Source organism: Malaclemys terrapin, chromosome 1 (assembly GCF_027887155.1).
Source record: "Malaclemys terrapin pileata isolate rMalTer1 chromosome 1, rMalTer1.hap1, whole genome shotgun sequence".
Taxonomy (NCBI): Eukaryota; Metazoa; Chordata; order Testudines; family Emydidae; genus Malaclemys; species Malaclemys terrapin.
Window position 1 is genome coordinate 24,227,582 of NC_071505.1, and position 23,517 is coordinate 24,251,098.

The window sequence follows — 23,517 nt, forward strand, 5'->3', positions numbered from 1 at the left end:
TGGAGTTGCACTGGTGGTAAGCAGTAAAAAAAATTCCTTTTAAATGTCTAGCATAGATAAGTGGCTTTTTGCTTCCAAAATCAATTTGCCAGAGCAGGCAGAGCACAAGTTAACTGCTGAGACACATATACACAGTCCAACTGTCCACAAACAACTACATTTAATGTCTTCCTTATCACCACAAAAATATTTAAGACAAACAAGATCAAGGACTGAATGCATAGTAAAACTTAAAACTGCAGGTAAAAGCTATAACTTTAATTGAAAACCCATACGTCAAAGAAAAAAACATACCACTCCATCAGCAATCTTCCAGTCTGTGCGACTCTCATATTTCTGTAGTTGCTTTTCAAACAGTTGTGCTATGGCTCGATGGACAAGTTCATACTGCTCCTATTGTATGCATGTTAGAGATTATGATTAATGTACAAGATCCTTTTAAAAAAAGGACATACCATAAAGTCCAAGTCTACACTACAGAAGAATATACCTTGGTCTGCACTGCAGAATGCCTTTGTGTCCTCATATCTTGTATTAAATTAAACACATTGAACTCTTCTGGTATTTTCTGAAATACAGGGCAAAGTTATGTTATTTTTCTATAAAACTCAATACAGTATATTGTCAGCATAGTGATTTAAAATGTGTCAGACCAATTAAGTTATCACTATAGCATGCCTTATTGCTTTTATAGAAAGCTGACCCATGTAAGTGAATCTTATGAAAGTCATTTAGAGCAACTGTTCCTTCAGAACTGGTATTTATAACGGTTTCACTGGTACTGCAGATCACACAAATATTTTTAAGATCAATTCTGAAAATGTGACAGACTTGGTAGAAGCAATAATGTCTGACACACTGACATTATGGCAACCCATCAGCATGTCTCTTTGCTTCATGATGAAACTAAAAACCACAAAGTGAAATATAAAAGCAGATTGCATTTGAAATTTCAAATGCAGAAAGTCTAAGATGCTATAAGAAATCCTTGCAGAAGAAACAATGAGTAAACATACTTTGCAGTATATTTATAGATGTTGAAAAATTGACCTTCGGACATAATTTGAAAATCAGCACTTCAGATCAGCATTCAGGTCAATATACTCAGAACTATGTACTACTTAAATTTACAGTTTGGCATTTTACCTTGAGATGCTTCCATTCTGACACTGGGTAGGTTTGTTTTGTTAATATAGGAAAGTGCTTCCATAAGTAACCTAAAGCCAATTTTTAATATACAGTAACTCCTAGCTTAACGTTGTAGTTATGTTCCTGAAAAATGCTACTTTAAGCAAAACTATGCTAAGCAAATCCAATTTCCCCATAAGAATTCATGTAAATGGGGGGAGAAAAGGTTAGGTTCCAGGGACATTTTTTTCACCAGACAAAAGACATTCGATCGATCAAGTTTTAAACAAACAATTTAATACAGCAATGACGATTGTGAAGCTTGGTTGAGGTGGTGAAGCCAGAGGGTGGAAGAAAGTGGGATATTTCCCAGGGAATGCCTTACCGCTAAATGATGAACTAGCACTGTCTGAGCCCTCAAGGATTAACACATTGTTGTTAATGTAGCTGCACACTCTACAAGGCAACACGAATGGAGTGAGGGGAGACAGCATAGCAGAGAGAGACAGCAACACATACCGTGTGTGTGCGCGCGTGTAACACACGCATTGCCCCTTTAAGTACGCTGACCCCACTCTAAGTACACTGCCTTTTTAAGTAGATCAGCCATTTGAGACAGCAGCTGCTGCAAGCAAGCTCCCTCCATCCTAAGCCCAGTCATGTCCCCGCCCAGCTCTGTGAAGATGGGGTAAAAGAGCAGGGGGCAAGAAGGACACCCTGACATTAGCACCCTTCCCCCTCCGGCACAGCAAGCAGGAGTTTCCCGGGAGCAGCTCCAAGGCAGAGGGAAGGAGCAGCACTCGGCAGTGGGGGGGTGGGAACTGCCCGGCAATTGATAGCCTGCTGGGCAGCTGCCGCACAGGGAACTTAGGGGAGCTGATGGGGGGCTGCCACCGGTCCACCCTGGTTCCAAGCCCCCACCAGCTAGCTCCAACAGGCTGCTCTTTCTGCAAGCAGAGGACAAAGCAGGTGGCTGCCAAACAACGTTATAATGGAGCATTGTGCAACTTTAAACTAGCATGTTCTCTAATTGATCAGCAATGTAACAACGAAACAATGTTAACCAGGACGACTTTAAAAATCTGAACATTTGATATTTCTGATTTTGTTACTCTTCAGCAAGTTGGAAGCTTAATTTTAATCACTGGTATAAAATATGACCTAATTCTACAATAAGTTATATTCCTATAAATCTTCCTTACCCCAGCTTTTAGCAAATTCCATGTATAATCTATGGCACAGATGGCTCCCGTTCTTCCACACCCTGCACTAGGGACATAAGCAACAGTTACTCGATAGTTCTTTTGACAATGATTTAAGTTAACCTGTGAAGGTTCTATAGACTTAACATTTTCATATTTACAGAATCAAGGTAAAAATATCACTACCTACTTAAAAATATATCAGTCCTCAAATACCTTTTGTCAGCCAGCTCTTAATGTATTTAATGTAAAGTACATGTATTTTCATGTTTTCATAGCCAACAGGCATCAGATGTGAAGAAATGCTTTATTAAAATGTATTGAGGCATTTTTGCCTATTCTATATACTACAGAGAATAGCACGTAACTGGCAAGCAGTATAGGATGGCTACATAGAGGAAGAGACAATAGAAAAGTGTAAAATGTTAAGTTTTCATTTTCTTGATACCCTGGTAAAACACAATATGGGTTGCTTCTCAATTTATATAACTGACCATCTTTAAAGTGTAGTTCTCCTTTGAAAAGTGATGAAAAATTGAATCAAATTTCCACGTTTATTCTGTCTCAAATGATTTCTGTAGCAAATGTATCTAATTTACAAGTAAAGAGACTTATTTTACACTATCAGCTCAAAACCCAATCTTTGAGTCCTTTCTTCCCATGCTTCATAACTAATAATTAAGTTTCTGCAGGATAACCTATCCCCCAATGCCTGTGCATCTCCATTATCTTCTATAAGGCTAGGTCTACACTGGGGGGGGGGGGGGGGGAGGAGGAAATAGATTTAAGATATGCAAATTCAGCTACGCAAATAGCGTAGCTGAATTCAACGTATCCTATTCGACTTACCCCGCTGTGAGGACGGTGGCAAATCAACTGCCACGGCTCCCCCGTTGACAGCGCTTACTCCTCCTGACGAGGTGGGAGTATGCGTGTCGATTCGGGGATCGATTTATCCGTCTAGGTGCAACTGGTTGAAACTTAGTTTACAATTCTGTTGATGCTCAAGAAGCAGAATCCATTTAACTTTTCTTAGCACTAAAATAGGACTAAAAAACAGTAAAAACTCTGTCACTAATGTCAGCTGATGCGACTGAATACACAAAGATGCACATCTGTTGAGTAAAAGGGTATGTTTTCCATAGTCAACTTTTCAGAGCAGAACCACACTTTAAAGCCAGAAAGCATTCCTAAAAGGTTTACAGACTTAACCTTTCCTATATAATTTTTGATGTATAATCACTCATTAACACTGATCACAACCAAATGCATGTTCAAACAGTTACTTGCAGAAATAGTTACATTTATAGTGAAGTCATTAGTGTTGACTAATCAAAGGTCATATCTATATTCAGGGTCAATTCTCTTCCAACCTATGAAAAAGCGATTGGAATTCATATTTGAGAGAGAAAACAAAAAGCATACAAAAATGTATTATAGGGTAATAACCACTGACAGAAGTTTTAAAGTAAAAAAGTACTAGAGCTTGTTACTGTGGCTTTTAGTAGCATTTTCATTAAAATTAATAGAGTATTAAAGGGAAATCAAAATCGTATAGGTTTAATATAATCATAACTTGGTAGGTATTTAAACACGTGTTACAAGAATAGTTTAAATTTTGTGGGTCAACAAAATAGATGCTCAAGTCCCCCTGGAGGTTCTGCAACAGCAGCTAGAGTGCTGCTCTGGTCTATGATGAAGGGCTACAGATTTTTTTTTTTTTTTGGTCAGGGGAAAGGAAATTTCCACACCCTTTTGGGAAGTTCAAATGTTTGGAAAGTTGATTTTATCTTTGCTTTTTCTAGTATAGTCATTGCTACTTTGGCATTTATTCTTTTAAGGAAAAAAAGTGACAATTGCATAAGCCTCAATTTCATATTATGCTTAATCCTGCTATAAATTCAGACATCATTCGTCAGAGCAGCCTAGAAATACTAAAATTAATAGATGTTCTAAATGGAGATACAGTAGGCTCATCAACAAGGAAAGAAACCCTCTGGAATTTAAGAACAGTAAATCATATTTAATATACAAATAGATTTGACATTTGCACTGGGTATTTATTTTATATATCAATGGAGTGGCTAAGCAAATACATAATTTGAGAATTAATGGCATAACAGTGTTTGTTGTTTCTAATCTATCTACAGCGTGCTATGAAAATATATAGGCACATTCTAAACGTGGTTTTAGTACTGAACTAATATTTTTATCATTTTCATAACTATACTGCTATATATTTCTCTCTTTGGCTGTATTTTTGTTTTTGCAATGCTATCATGAAGCAAAATTCAGTCTAACAAGTTCTGTGGTTTAGTCTACATTGGAAATGTAGTTTTAACCCTTATTTCATTAAAACAATTGCAAAGGTGCGTGCTTTTGAGAGACTTTTGATGTCTGCACTGGTAGCCTGCCAGAAATTCAATGACTGCTCTTGATTTGCATATGGATGTATATGTTAACAAATGCATACAGGCCTGTTATTTCTTAGCACTTTCATCTTCCTTGATATAGGAACAGAAGTTGTGTATTTGTTAATTATACTGGTAATGAAAACCTGCAGATCATTTTCCCATATTTATAGAATTTAGTGATGACCCATTAGGTATCTTGTCCATAAGACATATTCTAATACTTCACCCTTCTAGTTCTGAAATGTCCTTAGAAACAGCTTCCACTGCTTTGTCCTCAGTCCTTCACTTGAAGATGAGAGGACAGCCCTGAGCTGCATTTTAAGAGTTTACAAGTGTACAGTTAGCCTTTGGGCCACATGTTAAAGTATACATAATCCATGAAGCTGTGTAGAAAAAAACTGTTACCTACCTTTCGTAACTATTGTTCTTCAAGCTGCATTGCTTGTGTCCATTCCATTCTAGGTGTGCGCGCACCCATATGCGCGGCCGAAGATTTTTGCTTTAGCGGTATCCGTAGGGTAGGCTACAGTGCCCTCTTGAGTGCTGCGCCTATGGGTTGGTATATTAGGCGCCGCCGGCCCAATGCCCTCTCAGTTCCTTCTTGCTGGCAACTCCAACAGAGAGGCAGGAGGGCAGGTAGAATGGACATGAGCAACAGATCTCAAAGAACAATAGTTATGAAAGGTAGGTAACCATTTTTTCTTCTTCAAGTGCTTGCTCAGGTCTATTTCATTCTAGGTGACTCACAAGCAGTATCCCTGGTGGTGGGCTCAGAGTACACGATCATGCGTCTTGCAACACTGCTCTGCCAAAGCCAGCATTGTCTCAGGTTTGCTCAGTAAACGCATAATGAGACGTAAGTGTGTTGATAGATGACCAGGTAGCGGCTCTGCAAATATCCTGAATTGGCACCTGGGCCAGGAAGGCTGCCGATGAAGCCTGCGCCCTAGTCGAGTGGGCAGTCACGGTCGCCAGTGGAGCCACCTTTGCCAGGTCATAGCAATAATGGATGCAGGCGCTGACACTGGGCAACATTTCATCCTGTCTGCCACCGCAACGAACAACTGCATTGACTTACGAAACTGCTTTAAGGCTCAAAGACTGAAGTAGAAGAATCGCTAGCCCTTGCGAGGCAAGGGAAAGGCACTCTGACTAACCACCATGGGCGGTAAGAAGGAACCGAGAAGGCATAGGGCCGGCAGCACCTAATATACTGACGCATGGGCACGGCACTCAAGATGGCGCTATAGCTGACCCTACGGATAACGCCAAGGCAAAAATCTCAGACAGCCACGCACATGGGCACTTAGAATGGAATCAACGCGAGCAAGCACTTGAAGAAGAGAGGTTCTTTCTGACAATGAGCTAGAAGAGTAACTTTTCAAAATTAAATATATACATGTAAGTCTTGTACTGAACATACTTTAAAAAATATTAAGAAATATATTTGGTACCTGCAGTGTATACAAATAGGCACATCTTCATGCTCCTGGTATTCTCTCATTAAGCTGATCATGTCCAGAATAGAATCAAAAGATGAAGGTACATCGTGGTCAGGCCAGTTCACGTAATGAAACTGATATACCCTACGAGTTTCCTAAGAAAAAAATTTAAATGAAACACACATTGAAGAATTTTGTATAAACGTATGATCATTGTCTGCATGATTTATTTTCCAGATCAAAGACTTTCACTGCAAAGACAACAGATGCTGCATTTAGCCGAAGTGAAGTAAGATTGAGCAAGAACAGCATAAGTGGATGAAACAGATTTTGCATTGGGATTGATATGGAAATCAAGGTATCCAATTTTGTTACAACCACCATGGACTCCAGTGTTTTTTGTAAAAAGTAAAACTTGTAATCTTAAATTATATTAAGTAAAAAGTAAGTATTCACTAACAAACTTGTTTAAGCCAATGGTTTTCAACCTTTTTTCATTTGAAAACCCCTAAACAATTATGAACGAAGGTGCAGTCTGCAGAACCTCAGAGGTCCATGGACTACAGGTTGAAAACCACTGATTTAAGCCCATAGAGGAGGTTGAAAAGAGGGGCTACAGGAAAAGAAAGACAACTCAGATATGCAGACCTCATCTTTTTACTTTTGTTGGACCTACAAAAGGAACATAGCTGAGAGAGAGATTCTGTCTTGTACATCATTAACTGAACATATTAAATTCTAATTGTTTACATCTGTGTAAGCCCATTGAAGACAACATGCTTGCATATATGTCAGTAAGGACCTAATTTGGCCTGCAAAACCTTTATAAACTGTGTAGATGTGCAAAGAATGCTAGATCCAGAGTGACATTCAGATCCCAGGAAGAGTTTGCAGGACTGGCAGAAAAATAACTTGTAAAACTTATGCTTTTGATAAGTACTTTTTAGAACAGAACCAAACTAGCAGACTTCAGGAAAAACTGCAAAAAAGTAGTGCATACGATGTTCCAATGAGCATTTCACAGAATTAGATGAGAAAGAAGTTTTCATATCATTTGTTCAAGCTCATCTACAGACTGCAGATACCAATTTTCATCCTTTGCTGAACTGAATGTACCATTATGCGATAAAAAGGAAAGTTTATATCTAATAATGAAGAGTGCTTAATTAGTGTAACTAATTGATTTTTTGAAAAAGGGGAATTAGATGCTCATGACTAGAAAAAAACCCTTTATTGACAGAGCAGGTTAAGTACAGTTATCAAGCTTCTCCCAAATAACCTGTCAATGTGTCTCAATTATTTTGTTCTAGAGGGACAAACTCTATGGGTGAGGAGTCGATTCAATTTTTAAACCTATTATCTTTGGCTTTACTGCCAAGATGGTAAACAAAGTGCAAATTGTGACTGTTTTTGTTACTGGTGTTTTTTTGTTATTGTAATATAGTGCAGAGTTGTCCTATAGGAACTTAACTGGGACTGCAGACTTCATAGGTCAAACGGTTGGATGCTAACTGGGACACAGGCTAAACATTATCAACAATAAACCTGAATTATCCAGTCCCCATAAGATTTAATTGTTAATGATAGCCTGCTCTTCGTTTCTTTAAAAATTCCTCAAATGTAGAAATGCACTGAGTGCACCCAAAAACAATTATAAGGAACAATTCATCACACAACATAATATATTCAAAGTCCCTCTGAACTTATTTAGTGCAGGTAGTCAAAGAATTTGGGATGTTTTATAGATTGTCATGGCTTCCTGTAGCTTGAACAACAAAATAAATTGATACAACTGTACACACTATTCTGTGTAAGTTGTTATTCAGAAAAAAAGCTATCTGAAATGGTTGAGATCTGAGTTATTTTTAGGGACAGGAAATGCCTCTTCAAGTGAGAAAATCTGACCAAGCACATGACGGTAGCTTGTAACAGTCATTTAGTAACAGTGGTGGCCACTACAAACCCCAGGCTAGATAATTACCTACCTTACCAACATTGTTTTAGGCTAGTTATCATTATGTTTATGAAATTTGTATTATTGCCAGCCATGTGACAGGACCATAAATGGCCCTCCCCAACTCTTTATTCTGAGCTACAAATTAGCCCTCTTTTTAAGAGGTATAACTCTGCAGAAAGGATCAACTCCTGCATTTTTTTTTTTTTTTTTTTTTAAACAGTTACTTTGGAAGGGAGCTGGATTTCCTTTAGCAAAAAAGACGAATAACTTCCAATACTTGTTACCATGACCAGTTCTGAAGTCTGAACATTATTTAACCCTTTGTTTTTCATAGAATTACTGTGTGTGTGTGTGTGTGTATACAAGAATTCTCAAACTATTTCTGGAAATTTAACATTTTACAATAATTAAATTCTCGTGTCAGACATTTTGTTCAAGAGAAGGTTACTCGCCCTGTGCAGTAACGGAGTTTCTTTGAGATGTCTGTTCCTATGGGTGCTCCACTTGTTAGGTGCGGCATTGTCTCCTGCACCTGGGATCGGATATCTTCATCAGCAGTGACAGTGAGACCACAAATGCGTATCTCCCCCCTCCCCGCTTCCCCAGGGCTATGCGTGGGACATGTATATAGTGCTTTGCAGTCCAACCGCCCCCAGGTTCCTTCTCTGCCACAGAGCTGATGGGGTTTTTTTTGGGGGTGGGGGGAGGTTGGGGGTCCGAAGCCGAGGGGAGGAGGATGGATAGTGAAGCACCCATAGGGATGCACATCTTGAAGAGCCTCAGTTACTGCACATTGTGAGTAACCTTCTCTTCTTTGAGTGATGTCTGTACAAGTGCGCCACTTTTAGATAACTAGAAAGCAATGCCCCTAATTGGAAGGCTGGGGCTATGGAGTGACGTTTACTGTCAATGATAGGACAGTATGTCCTAGGAGAGCATCTGCTGCGGCATTGTGAATAATAGTGTAGTGACAGACAAAAGGTGTCTATTGGTGCCCATGTGACTGCTTTGCAAATTTCAGCAACAGGGAAATTATTGAGAAATGGTATTGATGTGGATAATGAACATTTGGAATGTGCTCTAATTGTAGTAGGAGGTTGTCCATTGTGGAGTTCATATGAAAGTGTATATACTTTAAAATCCACTTTGAAAGGCATTCATATATGACTGTGCCTCTAGATCTTTCGGTGGTGGAGAGGAATAATTGTGGTGATTTTCAGAAAGGTTTAGTCCTGTACAAGTAAAACACCAATGCTCATCTCATGTCCAGGGTGTGGAGAGCTGCCTCCTGTTGGTTACTGTGTGGCTTTGGAAAGAAGTAAGGAAGGTGCATTGATTGTTTGACAAGGTTGATTGTTCAACCTTAGGTAGAAATCTTGGGTGTGGGCATAGTGTAACTTTGTTCTTGTGGAACAGAATGTATGGTAGATATGCCAAAAGGGCTGCAATTTTGCTGACTCGTCGGGTTGAAGTGATGGCGACAAGGAAGTCAGTTTTCATTCATAGATGCACGTAACAATAGGTTGCCATTGGTTCAAATGGGGGTCTAGCCAGAGAAAATAGGATGAGGACTAGGTCCCAGGTCTCATGGGGATAAAGATTTTGGAGATCAGTCAGAAAACATTTTGTGAGCGGATGTGTGAAGCCAGAGTGATCGTCTATGTGGCAGTGAAAAATAGTGACTGCTGCTAAGGGTACTCAGATGGAACTCGTGGATAACTCTGTTTAAGGTGTAGCATGTAATCCACGATAAGTTGTAGCAGAGCATATGCTGCGTTGAATTGGTGGGAAGCACACCTGTATTGAAATCTTGTCCATTTGTGAATGTAAGTGCATCTAGTTGGGTCATGCCTGCTCCTTAAACACATCAGTTTGACTGTGCCAGAACCATGGAGGAGCCAGGCTTTGAGATGGAGCATCTGTGGATTGGGATGGAGGATGTGTCCTGCAAAAGGAGCCGTGGCATTGGATGGAGAGAGAGATCAATTGGCACACCATCATGTAGAAGAGCTAAGTATACCAGATCTGTCGTGGCCATGTTGGAACTGTAAGTATGACATGAGCACGATCCTCCCGTATCTTGCAAAATACTCCAAATAGGAGGGGAAAGGAGGGAAAGGCATAAAAGGAGCAGTATGTCCCATATTATGAGGAATACACCTCCTATAGATTCATGTCTCAGTCCTCCTCTGGAACAGAATTGAGGGCAGCAGGCATGGTGCTGTGTGGCAAAGAGGTCTATGGTGGGGTATCCCGATTGAAGATGGGATGAAGTGCTTGCATATATAGTTTCCACTTGTGAACATGGGAGAACCTACTGCTCAGTGCATCCATGATAGTGTTTTGGTGTCCAGGGAAGTACGCTGCTGAAATGGTGATGTGTTGGATACACCAGTTCCACAGTTTAGTGAGTGCCTCTGATCATAAAGAGTGGAACCTCACTCCATCCTGCCGGTTGATATAATATACACAGGTGAGACTGTCAGTCATCACTTATAGTATGATGTTTGAGAAGAGGTAGGAAATGTTGGCAGGCATTGCAGACTGTTCATAGTTCTAGGAGATTGATGTGTAGGGTGTATTCGGTTAGTGACCATCTGCCCTGCACTGTTTGATTAGGGAAGCATCGGTTGTTAGGATCATGGTTGGTGGAGATTGGAGGAAAGGAACTCCGACAAACATTGTTTGGTTGTGTCCACCAAAGTAGTGAGCCCTTTACTCTCACTGACCTGGATAAGAGGTTGTGGAGGCTGTGTTTGTGGGGGAGATATATTGTACGGAGCCATGGTTGAAGACATCGCATGTGTAGATTTGCATGCCTGACCACGAAAGTGGCCATTGCCATGTGGCCTAGAAGTTGGAGGCACATTCTGGCAGAAATCAGGGGGCAGACTTGTACATTCGATACCAGATCTACTACACTTGAGAATCCATGAGAAGGTAGAAAGGCTCCGGCTTGTATGGCATCCAACTGTGTGCCAATGAATCCCAGTTGTGTACCAGCATTAAAGTGGACTTTTCTAGGTTCACAAGGAGACCTAACTTCGGGAACAGGTCCATTGTTATATGGACAGCTCAGAGAGCATCAGTCTCAGATGTGGCCTTGAAGAGACAGTCATCCAAGTATGGAAAGATGACGACATCTTGTTTCCTCAGATAGGCAGCGGTTACCGCAAGGACCTTGGAGAACACCTGAAGAGTTGAGTACAGTCTGAAAGGCAGTACTTTGTCTTAGTAATGGCTGTCGCCCAAGACAGATTGGAGAAATTGCCTGTGGGCAGGGTGTATTGTAATATGAAAGTATGTGTTTTTTTGGTCAAGGGCCAAGAACCAGTCCCCCTGTTCCAGTGCTGTGATAATATTGGAGAGAGTAACCATTTTGAAGCATTGCAGTTTGATGAACTTGTTTAGATTGCGATGGTTGACGATGGCTCGCCAGTCTCCAGATTTCTTCTGGATCAGGAAATGGTGGGAGTAGAAATCCTATCCCATGTGCCAGGAAGGGAAGGGTTCTATGGCTCCCAGTTACAGAAGATGATTTATTTCTCCCCATATAATGGAATTGTGAGAGGGGTCCCTGAAGGACAGGGAGGGAGTGGGCTGTGGTGGGACGGATAGGAAGGGGATGGAGTATCCTTCTTTGATTACCTCTAGAACCCACTTGTCCAAGGTGATGAGTCTCCAAGAAGGGAAAAATAGAGCTAGTCATTCACCAAACTAGTGGAACATCAAAGACAGTGGGGATGACTGGAACAGTGGGAGGCTTCTTGGGGCCTAGACCACACCTTCAAAATTGTTGCTGTGGTGGGGGCACATGAGAGGTAGCCCCTTGATGAGCAGGCTGTCTATGTTTGGTAGGAGGCCTTTGTCTTTGGTGCTGGGTGTCAAAGTGCCATTGATGGGTGTACTGCTGTGGTCAGGATTGCAGGGGGAGATGATATTTCCCTGGCTGTCTCTTTGGTTCTGACATGTAAATGCCAAGATCAGAGTGTAGCTTGGGAGTCTATTAGGGAATGCAGAGAATTGTCCGCACGCTTCGAAAATAGTTTCTGGCCCTCAAAAGGTAAGTCCTCTACCGTGATATGTACCTCCTTAGGAAAACCTGAAAGGTGGAGCCATGATGCATGCCTTATCCATCACGACTGCTGTGGTCATCAAGCAGTGGTGCCTGCATAGTCTAACATGGCTTCCAGGGCTGAACGAGCTAGGTGGTGTCCTTCCAACATTAAGGACTGGAACTGCTCTTTCTTGGCCTCTGACAGGTCATGGCAGAGTTCCTCCAATTTAGAGTAGTTTAGGTAATTATACTTAGCCACAAGAGCTTCGTAGCTGGAGATTCTAAATTGGAGCATTGATGATTAATACACTTTGTGTCCAAATAAGTCCGGGCATTTCCAATCTCTGTCTGGATTGGATTGGTATTGATTGCCTCTTTCATTCTACATCCTTTCTGGAACAATTTTTTTGGGCACGTTTGCCTGTCGGAGGGATGGACGCTGGGATCTGCCAGAGCAGCTTTGCATGGTTGAGAATAGCCTCATGGATCGTAAGTGCGACCTTGGAGGAGGAGGAGGAGGAGGATGGATGGATGTGCGGAGGGCTTATGCTGCTGGTACTTGACCTTCTCCAAAGGAATCTGCAAGGAGTCTGCAATCCTGCAGAATAAGTCCTGACAATGTCTGAAGTCATCGGCAGATGTAGGAGGTGGAGGCATGATCGCCTCGTCGGGGGGGAGGAGGAAAAATGAAGGAGCCCCCTCCTCCTGTTCCTCCTCTTCAATTGGTACTGGTGGGGGTTCAATCTCCAGGGGGCAAGAGACTGATGGAAAAGGAAGAGGTGTAGGTCCCTGGAAGGGTTCCTGACTGTTCCCTGTACATGGCCCAAGGGTCCCAATATGGCCAGTGTGGAGTGAGTGAAACATGTGGCTGTATCTACAGTGGTCCATGCCAAGACTGTTGACCAGATGTGGATTGTGGATAGTGAGGATGGAAGAGGTATGATTTGCCTGGTAAATGAGGGAGTAATGGAACACTCCTCTTCTTCCTTCTCATTGCTGGGGAAGGCAGGTGCCATCCTCAGAGGAGAAAGGGAGGAGTGACGTTGAGTCCAGAGAGGGTAGGTCACATCAAAAAAGCAGAGACCCAGGAATGTCAGATACCAGCAGGTCTTTAGGGTATCTAAAATCTTGTGGAAGGTGGAAAAGCATCATTGGTACCAGTGTGTAACTTGATGTCGAAGGAAGGGTGTATTCCTCTGAAGTGTCCATAGATTGCTCAAGAGACTTGGCCAATGCCGACGATTTTGATGATGCCATGGGCTCTCTTGGGGCCAATGGTTTAATCACTGTTGGAAAGAGCACCGGTGCTGGCATTTTTTTTTGTGCCAAAATTCCTAAAGTTGGTCTGTCTCGTTCCTCAGAGCCGTGAAATGGTGCCGAGGGCTGTAGGTCTGGCCTGGTTAGGATCCTACGACCGTTTCTTCAAGTTGGTACCAGAGGTACTTGGACGGGCCCTGGAGCTGTGTCCCGTCAGATGTGCTGAGGCAACAGACCTCGCAGGCAACGGTATTCTGGTGGGCTATGCCTCAAAGTGTGAGAAGGAGCTCATTTATTTTCATCCAAGAAAGAGAAGGTTCTCTTCAAGGGATGTGGGGAACGAGGAGTCCAGGCCAGAGTCTGATGCTGGTCACAGAGAAGTTTTAATCTAATGTCCCGGCTCTGGGTTTCAGGCCAAGGCAGTGGGAACACTTCTGTGGGATGTCCCCCTCTCTCAGACAGCGAATGCACTGCGGGTGGGTGGCTGTTACTGGGAAGGCAGCCCTAAAGAAATGTATCTTTTAAACATGAAGTATCTGGGCATAAGGGTGAAGGAAAAAGCTTCCCAGTTGGGAAGGGTGGGAAGTGGGGAAACGGAAACCTAAGCTATGAAATAACTGAAGGTAAAATTAAAACAAAACAAAAAAGAAGAAAGAAGAAGATAGTAACTACACTAAAGGGTAAGGCACTATCTAGTAAGGGAATAGAAAAAGCGGACTCTTCTGAGGATTCCGTCACAGACCAAAGGCAGTAGGAGAAGGAACTATGGGCAGTAGGACCGTACAGCGCTACATATACACATCCTGTGTAGAGTGTGAGGGGGGCCAAGAACATGTGTGGTTTGAAGGGCACTGCTGATGAAGATCTCTGATCCTAGGCCCAAGGTGCGTGGCCACACCTACATGTGGAGCACCCAGAGGGACATCACTCAAAGAAGAACTTAGTTTTATTTCAGAAAAAAGTGACTGAATTCTTAAGGATTAACATTCATAACTTCCAAATTAACTAACATGAAAAATCAGTATTAATTGGTATTATCACAGATCATTTGTCATAAGTACTTAAACATCAGAGAATGTTACTCATAAGGTTCTTATTCTAACCAATGAACTATATCTTGAAAGTGCAATTTTAGTAACACTATCTTTGTTAGTAATTTTGATGGCAGAAAAAAAAAAGTGTGCTTCAAGCACAGTTTTTGTTTTGTTTTGTTTTTAACATTTATTTCCATTTTGAGCCTTGACTGCATCCTCCAAATCCCTAAGGACTTCAACTGACAAAAACAAAGTGACAAGCAGAAGCAGGAAGGTCAGCACCTATTAACCTAAAGCTAAAAGCATCTATTAGATGAAGCAAAAAAACATTCAGAGGCCATGTCAGCAAGATATTGAAGCCTAGAAGAAAATTTTATTTATCAAAGCTAGACTGAAAAACATCATCATTTTTACATTAAACAGAGATAATAAGGCAAGTGGGTATAACTGGGCATTAAAAGAAAATTTCAAACAAAAACCAGGAAGCACTTTCTCAGGCCAATAAATAATCTGTAGGGTGGGCAGTCAGACACGTCTGTCAGACACAAAATTAGTCAAGGAAACAGTCAGATCGCGTACTAAGAGGCATTAAAAAGGTTGGCTGGATCAAAAAAGCTTATTTAGCCCTTCAGATTAAATTTGTGGATAAGATATTCAGCTGGTGTAAACAGTATAGCTTCATGGACTTCAACAAATTATACCAGCTGAAGATCTGGCACTGTATTGTTAATGAACACTACTGAAAAACATCACACAGATTTGGTTAACCACAAAAGCACTACCATAAGGACAGATAGTATGTTAAAAGACATTTAATTAACCTTTTGTTTCTTGTAACTAAACTATTTATATCCTTTACAAACTTGGTAATGTACATAAGCAGAGAACCAAGCTTTTTCTCCTTTAATATTAACGACTTGATTTTTTCATAAGTTTCCTTGATTATATACCATCTGAGATCTTTGAACAGATGTTAAATCATACCAGATTAAGACTAAAAATGTAAAACACAAATAGTCTGAGCATCTGTCCTGAGTGGGGAAACCTTTCATGTTTTAACTACTTACATTTTGAAATTCAAGTAATAGCGTTCTAATATAGTAGTCTGTTCTTGCTTGTTCAGTTTCCTAAATAAGAGGAAACATCTGTGAATGGATAGGAATTTAATATACAACAAATTAGATATAAACCCCAACTTTATTCTCTATAGTGTCATGTGAACAAAAATAATTCACTTTTTGGTAATTTAAGACTTACCTGAAGAGTCAGTGTAAAAGCTATTTATCTGCTACGAAGCTAGACAGGTAAACGTGTTTTTTAAAAAACGAAAAGATTTTGGGTTTAAAAAAAATCAGATAATATCGTGGCCAGAGGCTACCCTATTTAGAAATGAAATTTCCCCATAAAACTAAGCTGTCACCAAATTCTATTACGTCTTTCTCTAGTATATTTCAAAATATGTCCCTGTACCTCTAATGCAGGGGTCGGCAACCTTTCAGAAGTGGTGTGCCAAGTCTTCATTTATTCACTTTAATTTAAGGTTTCGCGTGCCGGTAATACATGTTAACATTTTTTAGAAGTCTCTCTCTCTCTAAGTCTGGGGTGTGTGTGGAGGTGCAGGGCAGAAGGCTGGGTGTTGGGGGTCTCAAGATCAGGGCAGAGGGCTGGGGGTGTATGCAGGTGCAGGGCAAAAGGCTGGATGTTGGGGGGAACTCGAGGTCAGGGCAGAGGGCTAGGGGTGTGTGTGGAGGTGCAGGGCAGAAGGCTGGGTGTTGGGGGGGGGAGGTCAGGGCAGAGCGCTGGGATGTGTGGGGGGGTGCAGGGCAGAATGCTGGGGTGCTCGGCTCGTGGGGCTGGGAGGGATATGCCCTGTTCCACCCCCTTCCCCAATGCCCGTCCCTATCTCTCTCCGCCTCCTCTACGGAACAGGAAGCACGCTCGGCTCTGCTCGCCCTCCCCCTCACAAGGGCCATCGCCGGCAGGGAGGGGGAGGAGGGACCGGAATGCACCACAATGGGGGCAGAAGTGTGTGTGTGGGGGAGGAAGCTTGGCTGCTGCAGGACCAAGCTTCTGCCTCCTGCCCCCGCAAGGAAGAGCGGTGGGGGGGGGGGGGGGGCTGAATGGGGCAGGGGGCCGGGACACCCCCCCCCCCCAATCGCTCTCCCTTGCAGGGGCAGGAGTCAGAAGCTTGGTCCTGCGGCAGCCAAGCTTCCCTCCTCCCCCGCTTCTTCCCCCAGCGTGGCGCTTTCCGGCTCCTCTCACTGGGCAGGCAGCGTGCCACTCAAGATCGGCTCGCGTGCTGTAGGTTGCCGACCCCTGCTCTAATGCTTCTCCATGCCTTAGTTAACTTTCTCTGGCCTCCTTGTTTTCTAACTTGCTTCCTTCAATTTATCCTTCCTTGCCATGCACTCAGATCATGTTTCTCCCCCACCTGAATCCCTCTATTAATCTCCATCATTTACTGAATCAAATTTAAGGTTATTTTCCTTTCTAAGATGGGACACAATTCAGTCCCTGCTTATACTGTTCCGTCTCTCCTTACCCTTTTCATTCCCTCTGTGATGGCAGCCTCACCTCTCCTTCTATTTTCTTCCTTTTCCTGATGCCTTATACTGCAACCAACCCATACCACAAATGCTACCTTTATCCCAGTATGCACTCTCACTTCCCTATTAAAAGGTATTTCAAGTGAGTTTGCATTTGAAGGGCCCTTGAACATACTACTATACCCACACCTTTTTTAGGTAAACAAAAAGTGTTACCATTTTCTGGTCTCCCAGTAAACGAATATCCATTTTTGAATTTTAAATGACAAGCTCAGGCCAGGGACCATTTGTGCCTTGTGCAGTGTTAAACAATGCTGGCATTCAACCAAATATTTAATATTAACGTGGACAGCTATAAAAGTAATTCACCTCTCTGCAGTGATTTGCTAAATACGAAAGATGAATTTTCCAGGACATACAATAAATAAGTATACATTTTACTAATAGAATAGAATAGAATAAAGTGAGACACTAAAGTCCTCTGCATAGCCAGGCAAGACAGTGTCTTATGTCACTAGGGATGCCCAATAAAGAACTGAGAATTAGTAGCCACAGTGAAACCACCTAGGGCCTGTTCTGTCCACAACGAGAAAGGTGCATTTTTAAAACAAGTTACATGTTTAGAATTAAAATTTACACGCGATCACAAAAAAGCATTCAGAGTCTGTGCTAATGAGTACATCTGATAATAGGAAGAGCTCTTTAAGATGTACAGCAATAAGTCCATTGAAAATATTAGTTCACAAAACTTTATACTTACACAAGAAATCTGAAATGGTCCAAAAGTTACACTTTCTTCTCCATGTAAAGGCCAGTACCGCTCACATTTTTTCTATTTAAAAAAAAAGTGTAGTCCTAATTTAATCCATAGTTGGTACTTTAAGAAAGTCACTGACAGTAAAAGTGTTGCCAACTTTTGCAATTTTAAGAAAAACACCAAATATGAGACATGCGATAAAACTCCAGCTTCTGGAGTCCTGTGATTGAGAGAGAATCTCAGTTTTCATTTAAAACAAAACAAAAAAAAATAAGATTTTAGTCTTCATGGTTGCAGAGAAAACAAACCTTTGAAAACAAACCTTAAGGACTTGAAAAAACAGAAGACCAACAAATGTAAGCAAGAGATTATTTGTAAAAGTGAGATTTTTTTTTTAATTTTTTTTTTTTTTTTTTAAGTGATCTTGTGATCTTTTGGAACCTGATTCAAATTTTTTTTTTAAATGCACAGAGTTAGCAATAGTGGTTGCATAGAGTTTCCCTGTGGCACTGGAAAATACTCACTAAACTAGGAAGCATGACAGAGCAATATCAGCCCTTCCTGTCTCCTCATCTGACAAGGGATTCTTATGGACTCAAAATCAAGATTCCTTATTTGATGAATGGACCTTTTTATGCCTAAAACTGCACTAGGAGCATGATAATCTCCACAGTGAGAAGACCAGCAGGACAGCTACCATTAGTTTATTTTAATTCATAGGGATCCTTTTATAACTGAAGATAAATATTAGCTTGGAGTCTATTCAGGTTGTACCTGGCTAGCACTGTGGTATAGTTACCAGAAAACAGCTGCTTTCTAGAATGAAAAAGTGGCCAAGTTCACTGATTTTCTATGCATATTGACACAACTTGGCTCATGGAAGTAGGTTTGTGAACTCTCTCCATAAAGAATGACAAGAATAAAGGCTCTTTTACTCAGTGCAATTGAGCTATATTTGTAGTTACTGACTTTACGTAAAAAGTCTCAATAATTAAAATATTGTCCTAGCAAGTGGGGCTGCAATATTTATTCATATTTCTGTTTTTAGCATACATACCCGTCCCATTTCAAACTCTCGACAGGCCATTACAATTATCTGAAAAAGGAAGAAATATATAACTACAGGAAGTTAACATTTTAACATCTTTCATGAAAGTTCAGAACTTTGCCATCTGAGAAAGTGCTCAGACTTTTTGACTGCCTATTACTGAAGTGTTTAAACCTCTGTTAAAATCTAAATACAAGTTATGCATATTAAGAATTGCACACATGCAGATGTACTTTTAATATTAACAATTTAAATACTAAACACTGAGTCCAAATTTTTATCACTTACAGCTAATCTACTCAAATAGCAATAGTAATTTCTTACATCCATAAGTTATTTGTATTCATTGCCATCCCAATGTTTTTAAATTAACAGTGAGAGATGTCAGTCTATAAGAGTTATATACTTAATTTCTTACATAGATTGACAAGTTGTGATTGCCCTTGCCCTTTATACACAATGTATGTGGTTATATGCTTTGCAAGCAAACACAGCCATAGTTGGCTTAATTAAATTGTCTGGAAAGAACCAGGACAGATTTTTACACTCATCATACATAATTAAAGAAATATTCAAAATTTTAAAATGCAACTTACTGCTATTTTTCATGAAGTTGTGTGTATTACCTTAAACCTCTAGACAGGAAATCTTTAAAATGTTAAGCTATTCATTGTACTATAGAGTAACATCAAGATTCCCCAGTCACTAAATCACTTTTAATTGGTAAACATTAAAATTGAATATTTTAAATGTTCTTGTGTTATGAAAATATGAATGATAAAGTTGTACCCTTATGAAAGGCTCATGAATTAGTAGAAAAGAGATGAGTTTCATAGTACTAAAGCTTCCACTTAATTCATTACAACAGTGCAAAACTATATCACTACATGAATTCTAAGAGAAAGACAACTCCTAAGCTCACTCTCTCGCGCGCTTTTTTTTTTAAAATGTTTGAACCATTATTTCTGAAACCGATTGTCAGTCCATACTAGACTAATTAGAGTGGTAAACCCTATTCCCGAAAAATGATTAATGATGCATTTGAGCTGTTTGTATACAATAAAATTATTTTATTGGCAATATTTAAATTTAATGTTTTCCCATAATTTTCATTCATACTATAAAAAACAAGTTCTGTTTCAACACTGTAGGTCATTACGATTTTAGCCAGTCTGTAGAATTTTTGGCAGAAGTCCAAGTTGCTCAATGTTTGTAAACATTTCTTTGTGCCAACAGCTTCAATAGACTCTGAAAATGCATTCTTAGGGTACGTCTACACTTACCGGAGGGTCCGGCGGCAGGCAATCGATGTTCTGGGATCGATTTATCGCGTCTGGTTTAGAAGCGATAAATCGATCCCGGAAGTGCTCGCCGTCGACGCCGGTACTCCAGCTCAGCGAGAGGAGTACGCAGCATCGACAGGGGAGCCTGCCTGCAGTGTCTGGACCCGCGGTAAGTTCGGACTAAGGTACTTCGAATTCAGCTACGTTATTAACGTAGCTGAATTTGCGTACCTTAGTCCGAAGTGGGGGGTTAGTGGGGACCAGGCCTTAGTAGCTCAATATTCATCACTATGTATGTATGTATGTAACAAGTTTAAAAAGAGAAGTAGGGTACTTACTGAAACATTGTACTCCCATATCATTCTCCAGAAATCTATTACAGTATTTGCTAATGGTCCCTGGGTAGCAACATATGCTTGTGGCCCATGTACTCCCTAAAATTGCAAAAAAGAGAGAAACAGCTGAATGTTCACAAGAGAAGTCTAGTTGTATTGGATTAAAACAAAAATCTCTATTTCATAATTTAAATGTAAATCTAGAATCTCTTTTCTGTGTCCTCCTTTCACAAACTCATATTTTGTTCCATATCCAAAAGATGGCAAAAATAGCCTCCACCACACTTCCAAACAGCTAACTTGATGCAAAAGAAGGGGGTAAGACAATGGGAATTTTACAAGGGTATGTCTACGCTGCAGCTGGGAGCTGCCTTCCAGCCAGGGTAGATGGATAGGCGCTCATGCCACACACACTAACACACACAAACTAGCAGAGTGGATACTCCAGCACATGCTAGCCACCCGATAACAAGCCCACCTAACTTGACGCGTCTGAGCTCAGGTGGCTAGTTTGTGCTGCAACATCCACCCTGCTATTTTTACTGCACTAGCTCAAAGAGAGCTAGAACATGTCCATCTACTTAGGCTGGTTGAGATGCGCCCAGCTTCAGTGTAGACGGACCCCCTATTGGCTTCAAATGGACCAGGATTTCACAGTTGTACGTTCTTACATTATGCCAGCATAAAAAAAATTAAGACCGAGGAGTTTAGTAAATTTTTTTTTTAAAGGAAAGTTTGTATAAAAATTCCAATTCTGCAATATTTCCCTTGCTTTATAAGATTTGTTAAAAATGAAAAAAAACACTTTATATTTAAATCTGACAGTATGCTTCATATTAAATTTGCCCACCAAACAAAGTTCTAGGAAAACATGCACCGTTATTTAAATCAGAATGGCCATACTGAGTCAAACCAAAGGTCAATTTAGCCCAATATCCTCACTTCCAATAGCATCCAATGCCAGATACTTCAGAATCAATTAAAAGAACAGGGCAATTTTCAAGTGATCTATCATCCTCTGTGGTCCAGTCCCAGCATCTGGCACTGAGTCTTAGGGACACTCAGAGAATGGGGTTGCATGCTTGACTGTCTTGGCTAGTAATCATTGATTGATCTATCTCCATGAATTTATCCAATTCATTTTGCAACCCAGTTATAATTTTTTTAATACTACTAGTGTTTACATTTCTTCTTTTAACTAGTGTTACATTTCAAAGCTCAATTTTTCAATTTACAAGTTATTCAAGACAGTTTTAGTCAGAATATTTTTATTTTGAAGTCAAAAGCAAATATTCCCAGACAATGAACATAAAAATTTGACTGAACTTTGAAATATTTGTTAAAAATTTCTCAAATCAAATTTATGTCCAAGTAATGAAACTTTTTTTTAAAAAAAGCAAGAATTAGAGATTAAAAGCATGCCCACTGAAGAAAAGTGGATCAGAGTTCCAGGAAAACTTAAGAACTATGTCACTTCAGATCACACAGACAAAAGGCAAAGCATAACAACATCCTACCATGATTCTACTACCTGAAAATTAGGTTTTCGGAAAGAATGCTACTTTTATTGTATTAAAATAAGCCTCCCCAATAGTGATCAAATATTTGCCAAACATTGGAAGATCCGCATATAAATAATATTCTATATCTACCATCTCCATGCAGTGGTGAGCCTTTGTAAAGGCTCGAATATTCTATAATAAATATGCAAATTATGTATATACATAATATTTTTTTATCTTAAAATATCCTATCATTTTCCTATGAGCAGTTTTTCCTATAAATGTTACCTGGAAGTACACCTCTACCCCGATATAATGCGACCCAATATAACACGAATTTGGATATAATGCGGTAAAGCAGCGCTCTGGGGGGGCGGGGCTGCGCACTCCAATGGATCAAAGCAAGTTCGATATAATGCAGTTTCACCTATAACGTGGTAAGATTTTTTGGCTCCTGAGGACAGCGTTATATTGAGGTAGAGGTGTATATCTCAACAGAATGACAGATCTGCAGTTTTACTGCACTGAAATAGTGATAGGTTAGCCAATTCCTAACTAAATTTTTTTTTTTTTTAATAAAAGTACAATGTATAGTATAAAGTAACATTAGACATTAACTCATTTAAAGTATATACCAACATGTTTGAAAATTAAATAAAATTATGCCAACTGGAAATGTTCTATAGTAAGATTTGAGTTCTTATTTCATAAGTTTGTAAAATATTAGCGATTAAAATTGCATTTCTATGAAATCAAAACTCCAAAGGTATTTTAATGTAGTCAGATGTTAATACATACCTTAATAAAATTTGCATTGATATAGTCTGAATCTTGCGGGAGTGTTTTTAAAGTCAGTTTAACTCGGCTGTGGTCAACTAAAAGAAGATAGTTTTTTAGTGAATTATATAGCATGTGTTAAGATATATCTATTACATAAATAAAAGTGTTGCTTGATGCAGCAAATTAATTAACAAAATGTTTCTTAAGATGCATAATAGTTTCTAACAGATACTAGTCAGTCAATGAAATTAGCAATATCTGAATAAGCTAATTTAGGTGGGAAAGGGCAGGAAAGACCTACAACCTAATAACTCCAATTTGTCAACATTAAGCAAAAATTTAATACAACATTAAATATAACAATACTTATATCTATACAAGCTTTTATATAGAGCTTTTCCTCTGTAGATCTCAAAGTATCATTAACACAGTTTTACAGCTAGGAAACTGAGAAAGAAATAGCTAGAGTGATTTGCCCAAGGTCATCCAGTAGATCAGCGGCACAGCTGGGAATAGAACCCAGGTCTCCTGAGACCTGTCCAGGACTCTATTCTTAAAGTCTCACATAGTCTGGGTTAGATTTAAAGGATATTTGCAGTCACAGTTAAGGGCACCTACTCTAGGTTCCCAGCTAATTAGCCATCACATTTCTTGGGAAGGTTTCAGAGTAGCAGCCGTGTTAATCTGTATCCACACAAAAAAAAAAAAAACCATGAGTACTTGTGGCACCTTAGAGACTAACAAATTTATTTGAGCATGTCTCCCTCCTAACTGG

General features: G+C 40.1%; 1 protein-coding gene across 2 annotated transcripts in view; it reads right to left on the minus strand.

Moving 5' to 3' along the window:
• PTPN12 (protein tyrosine phosphatase non-receptor type 12) overlaps window positions 1–23,517 on the minus strand; it is a 137,798-nt gene that overhangs the window by 46,839 nt on the left and 67,442 nt on the right. For both annotated transcript variants that reach the window (XM_054017625.1, XM_054017622.1), the window contains exons 3-11: window positions 22,761–22,837; window positions 20,464–20,559; window positions 18,852–18,890; window positions 17,798–17,869; window positions 15,559–15,618; window positions 6,199–6,341; window positions 2,331–2,397; window positions 491–568; window positions 295–393 (exon numbers count right to left, since the gene is read on the minus strand). In XM_054017625.1, coding sequence (XP_053873600.1) covers window positions 295–393; window positions 491–568; window positions 2,331–2,397; window positions 6,199–6,341; window positions 15,559–15,618; window positions 17,798–17,869; window positions 18,852–18,890; window positions 20,464–20,559; window positions 22,761–22,837 — 731 coding nt within the window. The remainder of the gene's footprint in view (window positions 1–294; window positions 394–490; window positions 569–2,330; window positions 2,398–6,198; window positions 6,342–15,558; window positions 15,619–17,797; window positions 17,870–18,851; window positions 18,891–20,463; window positions 20,560–22,760; window positions 22,838–23,517) is intronic.